The 22,712-nt window shown below is 32.8% G+C and overlaps 1 protein-coding gene across 1 annotated transcript; it reads right to left on the bottom strand.

Moving 5' to 3' along the window:
- Nucleotides 1-11,561: 11,561 nt before the first annotated feature.
- Nucleotides 11,562-20,784, bottom strand: LOC139493971 (E3 ubiquitin-protein ligase DZIP3-like). Its single transcript, XM_071282138.1, has 4 exons — nt 20,721-20,784; nt 19,287-19,595; nt 14,442-14,648; nt 11,562-11,815 (listed from the first exon to the last, which is right to left on the bottom strand). Exons 1-4 carry the CDS (start codon nt 20,782-20,784, stop codon nt 11,562-11,564), a joined length of 834 nt encoding a protein of 277 aa, XP_071138239.1.
- Nucleotides 20,785-22,712: the final 1,928 nt, after the last annotated feature.

The following is a 22,712-nucleotide window of genomic DNA, read 5'->3' as shown; positions in this document are numbered from 1 at the left end:
AAAAGAATGAAAAATAGAATTTTTTTTTTTCAATTTAATTCTAATACAATGTGAGTCTTTGTGACTGCTGGGAACAGTATATCTAACAATATATATGGTCCTTGTGACAGTATAAAATTTTCTTTATCATTAATAAATGTTGGTAAAGCAAGTTAGATGCTTTTAAAGTGTAAACATATAACTGCAATTTCAATGGGTATTTTTTTTTTCTCTTTTTTGATGGGTCAGTTAAAATAGCTGGAAGTTTCTTATTTTACACAAAAAGTGCAATTAAATTATATGATACCTGAATGTAAGCAAATCATATGATATGTATGTGGAGTCCTTTGGGGCACTGTACCCCCTCCTGTTTGATAACTTTTGAAACGGAAGAGGTCCCCACTTCTCAACCATATATATTCATGTATGGGACTATATAACTAATCAAATGAAATATAGGTGAAGTCCCTAGCGTCACCCATCACATCCTGCTTCAGAACTTGGAAACAGTCCCGATCCTCACCCCTCAACCATATTTATTCACGTATGGGACAATATAACCAATCAAATGAAATACAGGGGAGTCCCTGGGGTCACCCCACCCCTCCTGTTTGGGAACTTTGAAACAGTCGAGATCCCCACCCTTAAACCATAAATATTCATGTATGGGACAATATAATACATCAAATGAAATATAGGGGGAGTCCCTGTGGGCCATCCCACCCCTCCTGTTTGAGAACTTGGAAACGGTCGATATCCCAACCCCTAAATCATATATATTCATGTATGGGACAATATAACAAATCAAATGAAATATAGGTGAAGTCCCTAGGGTTACCCACCACATCCTGCTTCAGAACTTGGAAACAGTCAAGATTCTCACCCTCAACCATATTTATTCTTGTATGGGACAATATAACCAATCAAATGAAATACAGGGGGAGTCCCTGGGGGTCACCCCACCCCTCTTGTTTGGGAACTTTGAAACAGTCTAGATCCCCACCCCTAAACCATATATATTCATGTATGGGACAATATAATACATCAAATGAAATATAAGGGGAGTCCCTGTGGGCCATCCCACCCCTCCTGTTTGAGAGAACTTGGAAACGGTCGAGATCCCCACCCCTAAATCATATATATTCATGTATGGGACAATATAACAAATCATATGAAATATAGGTGGAGTTCGTGGAACCACTCTACCCCTTCCTGTTTGAGAATTTGAAAACGGTTGAGATCCCCTAAATGAATTATAGGGGTAGTCCCTAGGGTCACTGCACCCTCATGTTTGAGAACTTGGCAACAGTCGAGATCCTCACCCCTTAACCATATATAGTCATGTATGGGACTAAATAACAAATCAAATAAAATATAGGGGAAGTCCCTGCGGTCACCCCACCCCTCCGGTTGTTTGAGAACTTGGAAACAGTTGAGATCCTAACCTTTAAATTAAACCATATATTTTTATGTATAGGACAAAAGAACTAATCAACTGAAATATAGGGAGAGTCCTAAGGGTCACCCTACCCAATCCTGTTTGATAACTTGGAAACAAATGAGAACCCCACCCCTAAACCATATATATGTATGTATTGGACAATATAATAAATCAAAGGAAATATAGGGGAAGTCACAGGGGTCCCCACCCCCTCCTGTTTGAAAACTTGATAAGGGTCGAGATCCCCACCCCTAAACCATATATTTTCATGTATGGGACAATATAAAAAATCAAATGAAAAATAGGGGTAGTCCCTAGGGTCACTCACACCCTCTTGTGTGTGTTTTGAGAACTTGTAAAAGATTGAGATACCAACTCCCAAACCATACTCATTCCTGTTTGTCATTTCAAAAAGATTGAATGACATACAAGATCAATCTCATAGGCGTCACATATGCATATCACTTTGCTAGACCTAACACCTGTTATTTTATTCCAAACTTAGACATCATGGACTTGGGGTGAAGGTGGGAATCATTTACATTTACTATGGACAGGTCAGTCAGACCTCACCATTGATCCCTGTAGTAGTAAACATTTGTCTGATTTGTGTCTCATAACTTTTGTACTGTAGGACACAAACCCAGTTTTCTTTCCAGAGAAGCAAAATCTTAAAAATCAAATCTTAAAAAAAATTGAAGCAACATTGCCACAGTTTTCATAATTATGTTTGCCTTGGTTTTTGGTTAACTGCCTACAGTGCTTACAGCGCTTTGATTGATTATGGGCCCGTTTTCAAGTTGGTCCAAATCAGGATCCAAAATTATTATATTAAGTATTGTGCAATAGCAAGACATTTTTAATTGCACAGTATTGCGCAATAGCAAGAAAAGTACTGTTTGTAGGCATGTACAGTTATGTGAGGAAATAATACAAACAAATGAAATTATACTTAGAAATGGCTTCTAAATTTTTAATAAACTTAAGTAGTTTAAATGTAAATGGTACTAAAAATAAAGCTAAAAGAGACAGAGTAATTGAATGGATTAAATGTCAAAATAGTTCTATTTGTTTTTTGCAAGAAACTCACTTTGATGAAAACATAGAAACAGAAATTAGAAATAACTCAGACTATGATATATTTTGCAGTCACGGAACGACATCTAGTAGGGGTGTGGCTATTCTCATTAAAAAGTCACTGAATTATAAGTTGATAAATAAACATAACGATGTAGATGGACGATTAGTTCTTTTAAATGTAGAAATTGATGAAAGCGCTTTTACACTAATGTGTGTATACGCACCCAATTGTAAAAGTAATAGAAATATATTTTTCAAAAAAGTAAATAATATATTAAAAAAACAAGGGATAGGAATTACAATAATGGGGGGAGATTTCAATGATACGATGAAAGCGATAGACAGAAAAAGTACTAGTTCAGAAGTGAAAAATATCCAATCAGTAAATAGTTTAAAATCTTTAATAAAAATAAATAACTTAACAGACATTTGGAGATATTCAAATAAGAATAAACAACAATACACTTGGCGGAGAAAAGATAAAACGCAGGCAAGTATGATTGATATGATTCTGATAGGTTCAGACTTCATACCACTAGTAGAATGTTGCAAAATTAAACCTGCAGTTATTGATTCTAAGGATCATCAAAGTGTTTTTATGAGATTTAGAACTGGTGCATCAGAAAAGGGAAGGGAATACTGGAAAATAAATAATTTTATATTAGAAGATAATGAATACATAAAATTAGTTGATAAAGAACTGGAAAGATGCTCTAAGGGTAATCGTAATTTAAAAAATCTTGGTTTAGCATGGGATATATTTAAAGTAAAGGTAAGGGAGGCAACTATAGCTTATTGTAAATCTAAAGCCAAATTTACAAGAGAAAACTTACGTGCTCTTGAAAAAAATTAGAAATAAAAATGAAAATTAGAGATGAGCAGGAAATTGATTTTATATAAAGATATTAAAGAACTTGAAAATAATATTACCAAAATTTATGAACAAAAGGCTAAAGGGTCTCAAATAAGATCACGTGAGATATGGGTTGAATTTTGGGAAAAAAATAACTCTTACTTTTTAGGTTTAGAAAAACAGAGACAGGTAAAAAAGTCAATTAATAAGTTAAAAGGGGAAAATGATGAGATTTTAACGGATCAAAGTGATATATTATGTAATATTAAAGAATACTTTAAAAAGTTATACTCGACGCACAGCCCTGATAAAACATCAAGTGATAATTATATATTTGAGACAAAACTAGAGAAAGAAATGGACGAAAATGATAAATCACTATGCGATGGGGATGTTACAATAGAAGAATGCTCAGAAGCTATTTATAAAATAAAACTTAATAAATCTCCTGGATTAGACGGTTTAACAGTTCAATTTTATAGAAAGTTTTGAGATAAATTAAAGTTCATAGTTGTAAATATTCTAAATAGTGGATATAAAGATCAAACACTTACATACTCACAGCATACAAGTGTATTAACGCTATTATTTAAAAAAGGTGATCCATTGTCACTAAATATTTATCGTCCTATTTCTCTTTTAAATATAGACATGAAACTTCTTTTGTATGCTCTAGCACGATTGAAAAAAATCTTACCAAAACTTGTTAAAGAAGAGTAGACTGGATATGTAAAGAATAGATTTATTGGTTTTGATCTTAGACAGATACAAGATATCATTGATTTCACTGATTTATACAAAATTGAGGGGGCTATATTCTTTGTTGATTTTTCTAAAGCGTTTGACTCTCTAGAATGGAATTTTATGTTTTCAGTTTTAAAACATTTTTGATTTAATGATTCTTTTATAAGATGGGTTAAGACTTTATATAGCGATATTCAAACATGTGTTATGAATACTGGTTGGATATCTGATGTCTTTAAAAACACGAGGGGTATACGCCAAGGATGTCCTTTATCTGCTTTATTATTTGTTTTATCTGTGGAAATTATGGCTTCAAGATTAAGAAACAATACTGATTTTAAAGGTATAAAAATCAAATTAGATTGCAAAAGTCATAGTATAAAAATTTCGCAACTAGCAGATGATACTACTTTATTTTGTTGTTCTAAATATGACGTTCAAGTAGCTATGAACGAAATTGAAATATTTGGTTCTTATTCAGGACTGAAATAAAATAGAAATAAAACAGAGGGGTTATGAGTAGGAAAGCTTAAATCATGTAAAGACAAAATTGAGGGAATCAACTGGAGTAATGGACCAGTTAAAACTCTTGGCATATACTTTGGGCATTGTAGGGAGGAATGTGAAAAATTAAATTGGGAAAATAAAATAGAAAAGATGAATAAATTATTTTGTTCTTGGCAAAAAAGGAATCTTACTATTTTGGGAAAAATTTTGATAATCAAAACACTAATTGTGCCCATTTTTACTTTTGTGGGATCTGCCTGCATAGTTCCAGAGAAATATATAAAAGAAATAGAAAAAAAGTTGTTTTAAATTTGTTTGGGATAATAAACCAGATAAAGTAAAAAGAAATTCAATTATTAGTCCATATGGAAAGGGGGGGGGGGGGGGGGGGTTGAATATGATAGATATAAGTAGTTATTTCACTGCTTTAAAAGCTAGTTGGGTAAAAAGATTAGTAAATGATTGTGAAGGAGGTTGGAAATTATACCTCAGCACTATTTTTATAATTTTGGGTCAAATTGGTTAGTGTTTCAGACAAACAGTGAGGATAAGCCAGACGAAAGCATTGAACACATCTCAGATTTTTATAAAGATATCATAAAATGTTGGAAATTAACTGGTGGAGGTCTAACAAAAAAAACAGATACATTTATAGATATAAGAAAACAAATATTATGGAACAATAAATTTATTAAATTTGAAAAAAAAGCTATATTTTTCAAAAATCGGATTAAAAGCGATCTTATTTATGTAAATGATATCATAGATGAAAAAGGCTGTATTTCTCAAGACATCATTTTAAATAAACTAAATAATAAATCAAACTGGATAGCTTAAATTAATTTAGTAAAGAAATCAATACCAAAAGATTGGGCAGTAATTTTAAAGTCGGAAAACTCTGTAAAAAGTATTGTTAATATAAAAAGAAACCAATTTATTTTGGAAGGTTTACCTATAAAATTAGAATCACTATCAATAAACTTTTATACAAGTCTCTTATAAATGAAAAATTAGAACCAGCTATTGGACCAACAAATGGCTACGTATATTTAATATAGAAGATGTGTTATATCAAACCAATTTAAACAATTTTTTATTCAGATATTTAAAAGAAAATAAACTTAAAATTTTCAGATGGAAATTACTACAACATATTCTACCTACAAAGAAACTTTTATGCAGGTGGAAAATTCTAACCAATAGCTCTTGTAATTTTTGAACACAAGAAGAGGATTATGATCACTTCTTTATACTGTGTCCTTCTTTAAAACTTTTTTGGAATAAAATAGATCCAGTTTTAAAGAACAGTAAAATAATGTTTAAGATAAAACTAAGACACTTGGTATTTGGATATAAAACTTCTGACGAAGAATATTTTGACTTTAACTATTTTTTAACAATTGTTGGTTTTTCAATTTACAAAGCATATTACATATCTGATCAAAAGACGAAAAATGTCAATGTTTTCTCAATTTTTCTAAATGAGTTCAATAGAAGAGTATGTTTGAAAATTAAAAGTAATTTTTTAGCAACTAATAGAAAACATATGAATAGTCATACTAGGCCATACTAAGTGATATTATTTAATATATATTTGATATGCAAATGTAATATGTATTTTACAACTATTCACTTCCCTGAGTGATTAGTCGATTGTAACAGGGAACATCAGGAGGAGCTTGGACTCCTGAAGGATATTGTAACAAGCCAATATTTGAAATAAATATTTAATTATGTTGTTAAAAAAAAAATTTTTTTTTAAAGAGGATTTATATTCAACAGCATAGTGAATTGCTCAAAGGCAAAAACAAATTTTAAAGTTCATTAGACCACATTCATTCTGTGTCAGAAACCGATGCTGTGTCACCTATTTAATCACAATCCAAATTTTATGAATTTAGAGCTGAATCCAGCTTGAATGTTGTGTCCATACTTGCCCAAACCGTTCAGGGTTCAACCTCTGCGGTCGTATAAAGCTGCGCCCTGCGGATCATCGGGTTTTCCATGCATATACCACATTCACTCGGTTTCGGAAACCTTTACTGCGTCAAATGTTAATCACAATCGAAATACAAAGCTGTATCAAGCTTGAACGTTTTGTCAAATATTGTTCAGCCTTCAGGGTTCAACATCTGCAGTCGAATCAAGATGTGACGTCTGGCTCATTTCAATTTTTGTTGTGTGAATGTCCATGATTATGAGTAATATGTTTACTATTTGGTATATAAGTTCCTTGCAATGTCTACATGCCTATCAGACAGGGTTAACCTGACCTCAACCTCATTTCGGATAACTTTGATACTGTAGGCAATAGGTAAACTGTATTTGATTTGTAAAATGATTGAAAGGCAGACTTGTCCGTTGACAGGTTTCATGTGACCTTGACAACAAGGTTCCATATCACAAATGTAAGGCTGGGATTGAGTTTAAAGGTAATTGCTCAAAACATACAGGAATCCAGTGTCAAAGACCGGTGTTTTGTAGTTTCCAGACAGTAACTTGTGTTTAAGAATATCTATCTAAAATTGTACTACACAGAGAACTTAAGGCTGGGATTGAGTTTGAGGGTAATTGTTCTAAGGCGGGTACTATAGTATTTTATTTCCTGTATTAAGATATAGCTTCACCTTTTAATATCTTTTCAACTAGTTATGATGGCCACAGAAAAAACATTAAGAATCAAGATAATTTGTATATGCCCGTTTACGGAACATATTGTGGTATACAGTTGACGGTCTGTCCGTCTGTCTTCAACATGTTGGACATTAACTCTAAAACACATTTATCAATTTGCATAACACTTTGTTTATATCTATTGACAAGAGCTCATTTTTGATTTTTATAAATTTTAGATTTCACGTTTCTGAGTTACAGCTTCATATATTTGTCAGAAAAAGGGATTTCTCTAGATTCGGACAAAAACTAAAAAATGCTTTCACCAGTTCTCATGAAACTTTGTTGTCCGAAATTACTCTGCAAGACGTGATCCCACGTCCCAAGTTTGTTTGGCAAAACAGCCGTTGGACGTCAGAGTAATCGCAGACTAGAAACTTTAGTGAATTGTTTATATCTGTTGTATCTGTATAATTTTATAAATTTTAGATTTTACATTTCTGAGTTATGGGGTTTTATTCACTTAAAAAAGGTGGAATTTTCCAGTTTTCGGACAATAACTCAACAATATGCGTCAGCAAATGTTATGAAATTTTGGTGAATTGTTTATATCTATTAATGTAATCTCCTGTTTGATTTTCAAGAATTTCAAATATGACATTGAGAAGTAATTAAACTTATTATGTGAAAATGTGACGGGCGTATCATGATGCGCTCATGTCATTACTGTAAATGTTTATTGATTTAAAGCATACAAAAAAATAAAGCACTGTAAAAAAGTTTGGAAGTTGAAAGAATTGCATGTACTTTATAATTGTCCAGGTGAGATGCTTCAAAACATGAATAGGCTTCATAATTAACAAATTTTGGGACAAAAAACCCTACAATACAACAGTTGAAAGAAGGGCATAGATTTTTTACTTATCTTAATACTAGGAACAGACATGGTCTATTGTGACATTTCCCTTCTGTAAAAATATGAATTAAAAAACATCCCTAAAAGGCTTAATCAAATCAGTCATGGTCAGTACATAATTATAGCAAAACTGTTTTTATGTTTACCGGACAGGGATAGATACAAGTGGGGATGTAGGATTAAAAGAATGGAAGAGGGGAGGAGGGGGGGCTTGGAATGTGTCATTCAAGAAATGAAAGCTTAAAGGGAGAGAGTTTCAAAATAACAGCGATTTAGCCCCCCACTCATGTATATCAAACAACAGCCTGATGGTGTACCACCAATAATTTTGTTTTCAGCATTTATGAGATTTATGAGGAAGGGATAGGAGGCCTTATCGGGATCGTTTTTTTTTTAAGCTGCTCAGGATTTCGGGATCCGGGATTTCTTTTTCGCGAATTTCGGGATGTCGGGATTTTAATTTATTTAGATTCGGGACCTCGGGATTTCATGTTTTTAAGCCCGGGTTTAGGGATCAGGACCCCTCCGAACCCCCTCATTTTTTTACCTATAAATTATATCGTCGCTCAATCGGTTATCTATGATAAGCTCGTACATTTCACAAAAATGATTGAATGTGGAAAGCAGTCGACATGTAATCTATATTTCTTTGCTGTTAAATAAAAGGCAGTTACTATTTTGCCGGCACTGTGTAAAATATCTTAGTTCAAACCGGCAAAATAACATATTTCTATAGAAATGGCTATTTTACTGGCACCATTAATTTAGTGTCCTTTTGCCGGCGCTGGAAAAATAGAATATAAGTTAGTAGAGGGACATTGTATGCCGGTATACATGATAATAATAAAATTAATTAAAACTAATAGAGACAAGTCCCGTAAGAATAGCAAGTCCCTGGTAAGGGGTAGCCAAGTTGAAACTTATTTTATTTAAAGATATGGTATGCAATTCAAATAACTAGCTTTTATTTCAAAAGCAATATTTTTTTCTCAAATTTATGATGATGCAATAGATAAAAGATAAAGATAAAGATATTTTATTTCCTAATCATAGGGCTCATAACAAGCATGTAATCACATAAAGTAAAAATAAAAAGCCTTTCTCTCCCACTCGCATACACTCACACATACAACTATCGTTCTGATTAAGGATGATTGATTTAACATGTAAATAGATTTCTAAAGAATTAGCTGTTATATTAATCAGAGATGGTCAAATATCATATTTGCTATTTTGCCGATGCCCGATAAGAATGATTCGCTTCAATATATGTTTCCCCTTGTTATAAAATCAAGACTTCATGAGTTTGGGATGTTTCAATGAACTGATCAAGAAATTACTTCAGTCTGACGTTTAACGCCATTTCAACTGGTACCGTATGTGGACGTCGTCAAACCGGGAACCGAAACGTTCAAGTTCAAGGCCATCATTAGCTCATACCGACCGTAAATATTTGTATATTCCGAAGGCATACTGAATGTTTTACGGAGGGGACCAACCTAATAATACACCAACTGCAACCAATTGAACATTCTTTTTAACATTTCATCTAATGAAATATTATAATTTAAATTGCCAACCCTCCCAAAAATCATGTTGTCCCCTGTTATTTTCTGAAAACTAAATCATTCAAAGAATATCTAAATTAAGTAAACAGGCTTCCGATTTTTACAAATCTGATAGATTGCATAAAAAACGTAACTCCCCAAAGATCAGAATTTGGAGAAAAATAAATTTGTTGTTCTCTCCTGTTACAGCCGTTTTGTGTACCTTCTGAGAATATTTCATTGTCAGCACTATAACAGTACATGTGTTTTTATAGTATCTTATCAAATTGATATGTAGATGAAAGTAGACTTCTACACAATTCGAATAAATGAACAAAAAGTACTGCGTAATTACTTTCTGTTACGTTCTGTCATGTTACCTTATAAAAGGTAACAGCATAACCATAATTAGTAACAGGTAGGACGTTCAAGGCAATTTCACTGATAATCAAAAAGTTAATCTACAATATGTCAACCATTTCATTTAATATATGTTACGGACATCTCTGACTATATTTTAGTATATTTCTTAACCTTTTGTATTAAAAATGCTAAAATCAATAATTGGCATTGACTAAACTATTGCAGGATATACAAGTAAACCCCAAATAGTGTCTAAAACTCATTCCTTCTTCTCATTAGAAACTTTTTAAAATTGATTTATTTTGATAACAGGAAAGAACTGGAATTATTTTGTACCATTTTTGAAATTGAAATTGTTACCACATTTTACAATTGTTTGAATTACAGACAACAGTTCCTAGATCCCTAATGTGTGTTGTTCGATTTTTGCTATTATAATACCGGGTCTAAAGACTTTTTTTTCTTATTGCCAAAAAATAGACTTTTACCGATATTGTCTCATATATAATAATAGACTATATAATAATATAAATATACAGTTTACCTGTTAACATAAACGACTAGATATTACAACCGCTTCCTGACATATACACTCGTAGGTGAATAATATACTCAAAATTATAATTGTGTTTAGATATCATAATATATAAAAACTCTATGGTATAAACTTTATATTAGAACTTGAAATTGCTGTTAAATACTGGTTACAGATATAAAAATGGCCATTTTCCTGACTCGGTACAAGAAATATTTAGAAAACAAATGGTGGGTTGAAACAGTTTTTGTGGCTAGACAAACCTCCCGCATTTATGGCAGTGTTAATGATAACATTTAAATGACAACATTACAGGACAGGACCACAATACAAAAAAATGGGAGAACATATAGGACAGGGAAACACACAACATACATATCAAAAGGTACCAGGTTTACAATGTCGTGCGTTTCGTCTACACAAGACTAATCAGTGACGCAAAAAAAAAGACCAAAAAAAAAGTCGAAAGCCAAAAACAAGTACAAAGTTGAAGAGCATTAAAAAGTTGTGCCTGAAAGCTCTTAGGTTTTCTGCCTGCGTCAAGAACATACTACCATGAAGTTAATCACAAATTATATTTAATATCGTCTGCTAAATAAAGGCAACCGTAGTATACCGCTGTTCGAAATTCATAAATTTATTGAGAAAAAAATTTGGGTTACAAACTAAAACTGAGGGAAAAACATCAAAAATATGAGGAGAACTACGATACAACAGAAACACAACGCTAAAATGTAACACACAGAGAAACGAACTATAAGCTAAAACAAGTAAATTATTACCGAAACCAAGACCTCTCTCATCTAAGTATAGAACGTTTCTACCATGATCGAACAAGTGATAAGGATACTTACATGATGGAAATGCATATAATATTCATACAATTTCAATTATGTTTTTGAGTAAATTATTTACCTAGGAGTGTATATGACAGGAAGCAGTTATAATATCCAGTCGTTTATGTTAATAGGTAAACTGTATAATTATCCATTTACCTGAGATAAATCAGTCCACAAATTATTGAAGTCAGAATCGTTTAACTTGAATTCTATGTTGTGAGCCAATAGGTTTCTGTTGTGCCGGATCCGTTCGATGTCGTCTTCTTCTCTTATATCATTTGGTAATGGGTTTTGGCCCCATCCACGTGTTGGTGTTGACCCTGGTGTAATGGTGTGTCTGATGAGTTTGTAAAGCAAAGTGAAATCAAAGTTGCCTGACTTGGCAATTCCTGGAGCAACTGAAATAATAACAATACTCATCATACATTAGAATTCGTTTTTTTGGGACACTTTTGTCATCCTGGTTGCATATGTGTCCTGACTGTCAACGTACATCAATATAGAATCTACGACACCATCATATTGATTACTCTATATATCCATTTCAGAAAGATACATTTTGGATACTTTTCAAAATTTGTCTATTACGAATGGATAAATATTGATACACACAAGGTAGTAATAATTATCAAAAGTACCAGGATTATAATTTTATACGCCAGACGCGCGTTTCGTCTACATAAGACTCATCAGTGACGCTCAGATCAAAATAGTTAATAAAGTCAAATAAATACAAAGTTGAAGAGCATTGAGGACCCAAAATTCCAATAAGTTGTGCCAAATACGGCTAAGGTAATCTACTCCTGGGGTAAGAAAATCCTTAGTTTTTCGAAAAATTCTAAATTTTATAAACAGAAAATTTATAAAAATGACCATATAGTTGATATTCATGTCAACACCGAAGTGCTGACTACTGGGCTGGTGATACCCTCGGGGACGAAACGTCCACCAGCAGTGGCATCGACCCAGTGGTGTTAATAGTTATCAAAAGTACCAGGATTATAATTTTATACGCCAGACGCGCGTTTCGTCTACATAAGACTTATCAGTGACGCTCAGATCAAAATAGTTAATAAAGCCAAATAAATACAAAGTTGAAGAGCATTGAGGACCCAAAATTCCAAAAAGTTGTGCGAAATACGGCTAAGGTAATCTACTCCTGGGGTAAGAAAATCCTTAGTTTTTCGAAAAATTCTAAATTTTATAAACAGAAAATTTACAAAAATGACCATATAGTTGATATTCATGTCAACACCGAAGTGCTGACTACTGGGCTGGTGATACCCTCGGGGACGAAACGTCCACCAGCAGTGGCATCAACCCAGTGGTGTTAATAGTTATCAAAAGTACCAGGATTATAATTTTATACGCCAGACGCGCGTTTCGTCTACATAAGACTCATCAGTGACGCTCAGATCAAAATAGTTAATAAAGCCAAATAAATACAAAGTTGAAGAGCATTAAGGACCCAAAATTCCAAAAAGTTGTGCCAAATACGGCTAAGGTAATCTACTCCTGGGGTAAGAAAGTCCTTAGTTTTTCGAAAAATTCTAAATTTTATAAACAGAAAATTTATAAAAATGACCAAATAGTTGATATTCATGTCAACACCGAAGTGCTGACTACTGGGCTGGTGATACCCTCGGGGACGAAACGTCCACCAGCAGTGGCATCAACCCAGTGGTGTTAATAGTTATCAAAAGTACCAGGATTATAATTTTATACGCCAGACGCGCGTTTCGTCTACATAAGACTCATCAGTGACGCTCAGATCAAAATAGTTAATAAAGCCAAATAAATACAAAGTTGAAGAGCATTGAGGACCCAAAATTCCAAAAAGTTGTGCCAAATACGGCTAAGGTAATCTACTGCTGGGGTAAGAAAATCCTTAGTTTTTCGAAAAATTCTAAATTTTATAAACAGAAAATTTATAAAAATGACCATATAGTTGATATTCATGTCAACACCGAAGTGCTGACTACTGGGCTGGTGATACCCTCGGGGACGAAACGTCCACCAGCAGTGGCATCGACCCAGTGGTGTTAATAGTTATCAAAAGTACCAGGATTATAATTTTATACGCCAGACGCGCGTTTCGTCTACATAAGACTCATCAGTGACGCTCAGATCAAAATAGTTAATAAAGCCAAATAAATACAAAGTTGAAGAGCATTAAGGACCCAAAATTCCAAAAAGTTGTGCCAAATACGGCTAAGGTAATCTACTCCTGGGGTAAGAAAGTCCTTAGTTTTTCGAAAAATTCTAAATTTTATAAACAGAAAATTTATAAAAATGACCATATAGTTGATATTCATGTCAACACCGAAGTGCTGACTACTGGGCTGGTGATACCCTCGGGGACGAAACGTCCACCAGCAGTGGCATCGACCCAGTGGTGTTAATAGTTATCAAAAGTAACAGGATTATAATTTTATACGCCAGACGCGCGTTTCGTCTACATAAGACTCATCAGTGACGCTCATATCAAAATTGTTAATAAAGCCAAATAAATACAAAGTTGAAGAGCATTGAGGACCCAAAATTCCAAAAAGTTGTGCCAAATACGGCTAAGGTAATCTACTCCTGGGGTAAGAAAATCCTTAGTTTTTCGAAAAATTCTAAATTTTATAAACAGAAAATTTATAAAAATGAAAATGATCACTCATTTGCATAATTGAGCAAAATATCGTTATAAATATTGTCTTTGTTCATATCTATTTCTACTGAATTTAACTAATAATAAGACTATTTTGGAAACTACTTGGCAATTTAGAACAACATGCAAAAGGTTTGAAGGTCTAATGAAGAATTAAAAATTTAGAGACTGATGTTTGACAAACATGTTTTCCTTGAATTCGTGAGTTGAACTTAGAATCGTAAACATCATTGATTTCAGGATTTATAACCGTGGCGCTACCGGAATCAAGGAAGTTTATTAAAATATCATTTTGATTTGTGTCTCTTTTGTATTTTTCAAGGAAACAATAACTTCAAAATCAGACAATTTGATACTGCTACACCTACCTGGAAACAGGACAGTTAGCTGATCACTTGTACATTTCCAGTAACTAAACCTTAAGTTGGGCTTATTACTATTCAAGTGAGATGATAGTGTTGGCTCGGGAATTTTTCTCGTGAAATACAATCGAACAGATTCAGTGGCTATTGTCTGACAAAGGAGGTAGTAACGAAGATAGTTGATTTTTTCTTTCGACAACGAATCAACTGCATCTGAAAATAAATAAATAAATTTTACTATAACCATTTAACAATATTGATAACGTCGAGGAGCTATTAGATGTATGTATCAAACATTTTAACAGAACATAAAAAAATATCCTGTTAAAGTTAAAACCGGGCACTATAGGCGTGACTTTTTTTGAAAAAAAACCCATTAAATTCGTGATAGGATGAGCCATACTGTCAAACTGTCTATGGGCACTTCAAACTGATCAGAGTATGAATTGACCAGTTTTTGAGCTCGACCAGTAAAATCGAGCACTCATTTTACTCGACTAGTCTCGAAATTGTCTCGACTGTACTCAACTGTACTTAAGTGTACTCAACTAGGTCTCGACTTTACTTTATTAGTCTGATTCAGTACTGGATGATCTTTGTGTAGTCTGAAATAGTCTTGATCAAGGCTCGACCTGTCTCGACCTGTCTTGAGTAGTCTCGACTAGTCTTGACCTTAAAATTTAGTTTTGACTGGTGTAAATCAGCCCATCTAACGAAATTAAATATTGATCTTACAAAATTCAAGCTTATTAGGTAGTTTGATTTATTGCTGTGAAATGGAGGAATTAATTTTACAATAGGTAAAAATAAAAATTATTATATAAATACAGCCTTTACCTTTTTAAATCAACTTCGATTTTCATCAAACTATTAGTTAAGCCTTTTTTTTTATTCGTTCTTATATTGTACTGTTATACCACTGTCCCAGGTAAGGGGGAGGATTGGGATCCCGCTAACATGTTTAACCCCGCCACATTATTTATGTATGTGCCTGTCCCAAGTCAGGAGCCTGTAAATCAGTGGTTTTCGTTTGTCAATGTGTTACATATTTGTTTTTCGTTCATTTTTTTACATAAATAAGGCCGTTAGTTTTCTCGTTTGAATTGTTTTACATTGTCTTATCGGGGCCTGTTATAGCTGACTATGCGGTATGGGCTTTGCTCATTGTTGAAGGCCGTGTGGTGACCTATAGCTGTTAATGTCTGTGTCATTTTGGTCTTTTGTGGATAGTTGTCTCATTGGCAATCATACCACATCTTCTTTTTTATATAGTACACTTTAATTTTTTTAATTACTTTTTCAAATCAACTTGGATTTTCATCAACCTATGTAGCTATCTTAGATTTATATCAAGCTTACTGAATCCTGGGTAATTTTGTTGTTGTTGTATTGCTGTTAAATTAAAGAATTAAAATAATCTAGGTAAAAAAAAGTACATTTTAAAAAGTTATTAAATAATTTAAAGTGTACTTACTATCTCCATTTCTTTCGAACTGCAAATTCTAGATTGTTTTACCTAGATTAATTTAATTTTTAAGTTTGACAGCAATACAACAGAAAAAAAAATGACCTGGGATTCAGTAAGCTACATATCTAAGATAGCGGCATAGTTTGATGAAAATCAAAGCTGATTTAAAAAAGTTATTGAAAAAATTAAAGTGTACTATCTCTAAATGTTCGAATTGCAAATCATTGCTTTTTTTTATCAAGATTACTTAAATTTTACAACAACACATCAAATAACTAATTGATATTGGATTCAGTAAGCTTACTGTATATCTTAGATAGCTGCATAGTTTGATGAAAATCCAAGTTGATTTGGAAAAGTTATTAAAAAAATTAAAGTGTACTATCTCTATTTTGTTCGAATTGCAAATCATTTACCAAGATTACTTTAATTCTTTAATTTTACAGCAAAACAACAACAAAAAACTAAATGACATTGGATTCAATAAGCTTAATATATATCTAAGATAGCTGCATAGTTTGATGAAATTCCAAGTTGATTTGAAAAAGATATTTAAAAAAATTAAAGACTATTTATATAATAATTTATATTTTTACCTCTTGTAAAATTATTTTTTTTCATTTCACACCAGTAAATCAAACTTATAAGCTTGAATTTTGTAAGATCAATATTTAATTTAGTTAGATGGGCCAGTCAAATCTAAATTTGCGGGTCAAGACTAGTCGAGACAGGTCGAGACTGGTTGAGACTGAGTCGAGACTAGTCAAAACAGGTCGAAACAGGTCGCTCCTTGGTCAAGACCATTTCAGACTACACAAAGATCATCAAGTACTGAATCAGACTTATTCAGTAAAGTCGAAACCTAGTCGAGTACACTTAAGTATATTTAAGTACAGTCGAGACAATGACCAGATTAGTCGAATAAAATGTGTGCTCGATTTTACTGGTCGAGCACAAAAACTAGTCAATTCACACTCTGATCAGTTTGTAGTGGAGGTTATAGATAAAAAGGAAGGGTCTTCTTTCGGAATTGTTAATTGTTTTTCCATTTTTTTTCCATTACTCTTTTTTTGTAATATCTTATCCTAATATCATATTTTCATCATTTTTATTGTAAGGCCCATTAATATCTGTAATCATATCCTGATCAAAAAGTCAATTTTACTGGTCGAGCACAAAAACTAGTCAATTCACACTCTGATCAGTTTGTAGTGGAGGTTATAGATAAAAAGGAAGGGTCTTCTTTCGGAATTGTTAATTGTTTTTCCATTTTTTTTCCATTACTCTTTTTTTGTAATATCTTATCCTAATATCATATTTTCATCATTTTTATTGTAAGGCCCATTAATATCTGTAATCATATCCTGATCAAAAAGTGGTTTTCAGCAGTAACACTTATGGCTAGGATTTTTTTCAAGTACAAAAGAAATGTGTAAGCATCAACACCAATAAGGGACTGAACATACATATACATACAAATAAATGTATACACGTCTAAATTGAATTCAAAATTCAAACCTATGAACGCGTTGGATAAAAACCGCAATTTGTATTCATGTGCATGTAATAACATAAACAGTACCAATTTTTCTGCACCAGATGCGCATTTCGACAATATATGTCTTTAGAGTGATGCTCGTGGCCAAAATATGTAAAATCCAAAGCTAACATAAAAGATGAAGAGCTATACTCCAAAAGTTCCAAAAAGTATAGCCAAATCCGTGAAAGGAATCAGAGCTTTGCATGAGGGAGATGCATTCCTTAATTTATAATAAGTTTTAATATTTTGTAACAGCAAATTTAATAACACAAAAAATCCATATTTTCATGCAAGTACTGGATTACTTGTTACTGGGCTGGTGATACCCTCGGGGACTAACAATCACCAGCAGAGGCATCGACCCAGTGGTAGTAATAACATTAACGGTACCAATTTTTCTTCACCAGATGCGCATTTCGACAATACATGTCTCTTCAGTGAAGCTCGTGGCCAAAATATGTCAAATCCAAAGCTTATATAAAAGATGAAGAGCAATAATCCAAAAGTTCAAAAAAGTATAGCCTAATCCGTGAAAGTATCAGAGCTTTGCATGAGGTGGATACATTCCTTAATTTATATTAAGTTTTAATATTTTGTAACAGCAAATTTAATAACACAAAAAATCCGTATTTTCATGTACTGGCTACTGGGTGGGTGATACCTTTTGGGACTAACAGTCCACCAGCAGAGGCAATGACCCAATAGTAGTAATAACATGAACGGTACCATTTGTTCTTCACCAGATGCTCATTTTGACAATACATGTCTCGTCAGTGATGCTCGTGGCCAAAATATGTAAATTCAAAAGCTTATATAAAAGATGAAGAGCTATAATTCAAAAGTTCCAAAAAGTATAGCCAAATCCGTGAAAGGAATCAGAGCTTTGCATAAGGGAAATACATTCCTTAATTTATAATAATTTTTAATATTTTGTAACAGCAAAATCATCTTTGAAGAAGGGTCTAAATACAGCACAAACAACATTGAAAAAAAAAAAAAAAAAACATGAATAGTATATATAACAAAGTTATCAAAGGTACCAGGAGTATAATTTAGTACGCCAGTCGCGCGTTTTGTCTACATAAGACTCATCAGTGACGCTCATATCAGAATACTTATAAAGCCAAACAAGAACAAAGTTGAAGAGCATTTGTCTAACAGGTCCAACAACTGATTTTTGTAAACCCTGCTGATCGCCATTCCCGATTGCTAAATGAATTGATCACGAAATGTAACATTGATCTTAATTATTAATTTAGTACCAAACAGAAAACAATGAATTATTGAGAATATGGTATACCTCAAACATGAGTTGCAAAAATTTTACACCATATCCGGATTTCAACAGATAATGTCTCTTTAGTTAAGTTAGGGATCGAAACGATATTTGTAAGACCATATAAATTAACTCAATTTAATTTAGACTCTTGAATTTGAAGAGTCGAAATAGGATGAACGGATCATATAAACCCTAAGGAAAATATTGTACAAGCCAAAACGAAAAAATATAAACAAGTTAAATTGAAACCAACGTTCAAACCTATGAAAGGGTTGGACAAAACCACATTTTGAATAAGTATGCATGCAAAACAATTATCTTTGTGAAGGGGTCTACATACAGCTCAAAGTCCAAAAATGTGAAAGAGTATACTTTAACAAAACGCATTCAACTACAGTTCGAACAGCGGATGTTATTAAACCTGCTTACTGCAAGTGCCGATTATAAAATATTATACAATCCCGAACGAAAAAAGTATAATCAAAGGACAATGTTCGTATTCATAGTTTTAACATATATTTGGAATGTTTGTTTTCTTATAATATATGGATGTAACTATCTTACCACCAAAAACATTCAGAAGAACTTTTGGTCCAATCACAGTTCCACTGACTGTAGTAACAGATAAATGGTAAACCCCGTCGTCTGTTTGATCTACATCGTTTATAACTAATTCCGGTGTCGGCATAGCACAAGAACTTCCGGAATATTTAATAGAATCTGTTTGGAGGTTGATTGACTCGCTACCAGTCACTTTTTGCCATTTTATGAATGGTTCAGGAGCCGTTGTCGTCACGTTGGCAGATAATTTTGTACTTCCCCCTATTCCAATTACAACCGTTCCTTTCGGATATTGGTCTATACACACATCATCTTCAAATATAGAAAAAAAGTTTAAAATAATTGAAGACCTATTTGCGACCTTCTGTTGTTGTCTGTTCTATTGTCCTTTGACACATTCCCCATTTCCATTTTCAATTTTATGATATCAACATAGATCCGATACAGCAAGATAATTAAAAATTGAGAAAGTTAGTTTCAATAATCGTTGCAATTTAAGTTGATGTACTAACTCATCAAACGACACTGCAATAACACTTAATTAGAGGTTCTGAAGTGCCAGAGTCGCGCACATACTTAGGTGCATCTTCAATATATTCAATATCCAACATTGTGGACTACAGCATAATTCGTAGCTAAAATTTCTGTTCGGTGATAATGTCATTTTTTCTTATATGTACTTTAGTCTAGCCAAGTATGAAAGCGGTTATTTAAGACTGATATTTTTCAAAAGGATGCTTAGTTAACAACTTCAATGCACCCACTTAAAGAAGAAACTGAGAAACTATAAAAATCTTGAAATATATACAAGATTTTGATAGTTTCTCAGTTTGAATATATTGACATGATTCATTTGACATCTTGCTATTATCGAAGAAGGATATCTGTTATCCAAAATATTTAATATTTGTTCCTTTTATAGTTATTTGATGGTGGTGTTGTACCCTTTTTGACTTGTTATATATATATAAAGTATACATAAAACCCTCGTCTCAGGCACACCCCTAGAAACAGCACATATTACAAAAAAATAAAATATCACCAGTTTAATAAAAAATATCACAAACAGAAAGGTAATAAAAACGATGTGTCCTGTACCCCACCATGCCAACCCCGTGCCTAGTGCAGAAAGCCTGATTTAAATATTTATCTTTCAAGTTTTATTTTGTCTTTATCAACTTACTCACAGACAGATATCAAATATCAAGATTTTGTACATTAAGAAGCTATATCAGTTTTTGGCTCGGAATCAAATGCGTAAAGTTTGGGCATAGTGAGTTAATAGTGGAATTTATACAAATATTAACTGTACTTCCTGTTTTGCTTTGTCGTTATTACTTCGTACGGTTCGATTTTTGTGATATCAACTTAAGGAATTGGAACATGAATCCTATTCAAAATGGGTTGTACAATTTTGAGAAATAGTTTAAGTCTTACGCTCTGCCTCGTTCCCGTTCCAACATGTTTTGATATACTGCCAAGCCCTTCCTATTCGTGACATGATTATGCACTATATCTTGCGTCTTGCATATGCATCTTGCCTTTTTCTGTCAGTATTCCGTTATAAATCTAAAACATATAACAATTGCTACGATTTAGAACTTGAATTCTAATGCAACAACGTTTGTAACGTTCATTTTGATTGGATCACGTCACTTTTTTACAAGGCATCAATTGACAATTGATGCTATGGGACGTACGCGCATGCGAAGACGGCATATTACAGATTTTAAATGCATGTTTTAACGTTATTTTCTGTCAGTTTCATTACAATGGAGATAACAATATTGTATTTTAAGCTTCGACGGCATCAATTGTGGATTTAATGGTCGGAAATACCCGTTTACTGTCTCCGCTAACGCGTCGCCATTAAACTTAATTTGCGACCATCAAATCCCCAATTGATGTCGTCGGAGCTTAAAATACAATACAGTTATCTCCTAATTGTACAAGCGACACTTGACATTTTGAATTCTTGAATAAAGTACGTCTCTCCATAGAAGTAAACATTACACATTATAATAATGAATTATTCGATACATATGTATTTATATTTTTTTTTTCAGGGTTTGAACACATACATGTTCTACGGTATTAACACGTACATGTATATACAATTTGCTATCCTCAGAAAACTACACTTTAATGTCGGACATTTCTAATATTTCAATTGATTTAGTATGTTTGAGAATTAAATGTTATGATGTTCTCATTCATGAATACAACCATTATCATGATAACGGTCATTGTTTTTTCTAAAGTCACCGCATCCATTTTTAATAAAAACGAAAAAAAAGTCAGGGAAGATATAGATCTTTGTAACGTTAACTCAAACGACACTCACTAATCAAATACTAAATGTCTCCTGGTACTCTACTTCCTTCTTGAGGAAACGCTAATGTGAATATTCCTCCGACATATTCGTGCGACAGATCATTTCTGGGTTCTTTTTGCTGTTGATTTTTGAACTATGTCGAAAAATCAGAGACAACTGTCTGGATTAAAACAACTAAATATTAAAGGGCTGTGAGTATGTTGCATCATGAAACCAATGGATGCACATTGTCAGAAGTATATAATTTAGTCCAATTCCTAAAGGTCGTACAACTCAATGTAATATTTTCCGACAAAATACATTGTATATGTATTACAGTCTCATATTTTCGTCCAAATACAAATGTGTAGAGCAAACCGTAGCACAATCCACTTTCTCTTTCATTTTGAACGCAGTACTTCTGAAAATTTCGACCTTGAGGTATTATTTCTGCACAAAACGTAAATAAGCATGAAACCATTGTACCAATATTGTAATTAGATCTCTGAATATAGTTCACATTGCCATTAATATTGATTTTGTCATTAGCAAATTAAAACATAACTAAATTTCATTATCTTTTGAGGCGAGATGTATAGAGACACAGACACGTTAACTTTTATTTCTATAGAATTCGCTCTTCACTTTACTACTACCTGTCGATACATTTATTTTTGGCATTGCACAAGTCATGTCTTCTTTGACTATTAATGAAGTTAAAATACTAAATCCCTGTGATGTGTTTTAGTCGATTTTAGTCTCTGATGCATGATTTTTTACTATTAATTGGTTTTGGCTTTTAACTGGCTGCCAGTAACTGCGAGTACTCTCAAATCGTATTTTCTTGTTAATTCGACCTGTTGATACTGTTTATAATTCTTTTTTGTTATTTTTTTATTTATATGGATCTTGTCTGTACACCAACTTTGATTATTTGTAATATCTTCAATTTTTCACTTATTCTTACAACATTTGTATAAGCTTCAAGATAATAAAAAAAAGGTTTTTTTCTAAAGTGAACATTGATTGGTAAAATATTTCTCAGTGTTTTTGAATTTGTTTGTTAGCTTTTTGGTCATGAATGTTTGTCTCTAATATTTTATTAACTGTGCATT

The sequence above is a fragment of the Mytilus edulis genome, chromosome 11, assembly GCF_963676685.1.
Source record: "Mytilus edulis chromosome 11, xbMytEdul2.2, whole genome shotgun sequence".
NCBI classification, from domain to species: Eukaryota; Metazoa; Mollusca; class Bivalvia; order Mytilida; family Mytilidae; genus Mytilus; species Mytilus edulis.
The sequence above is the reverse complement of the archived record's forward strand: the minus strand, read 5'-3'. Positions and strand labels throughout refer to the sequence as shown.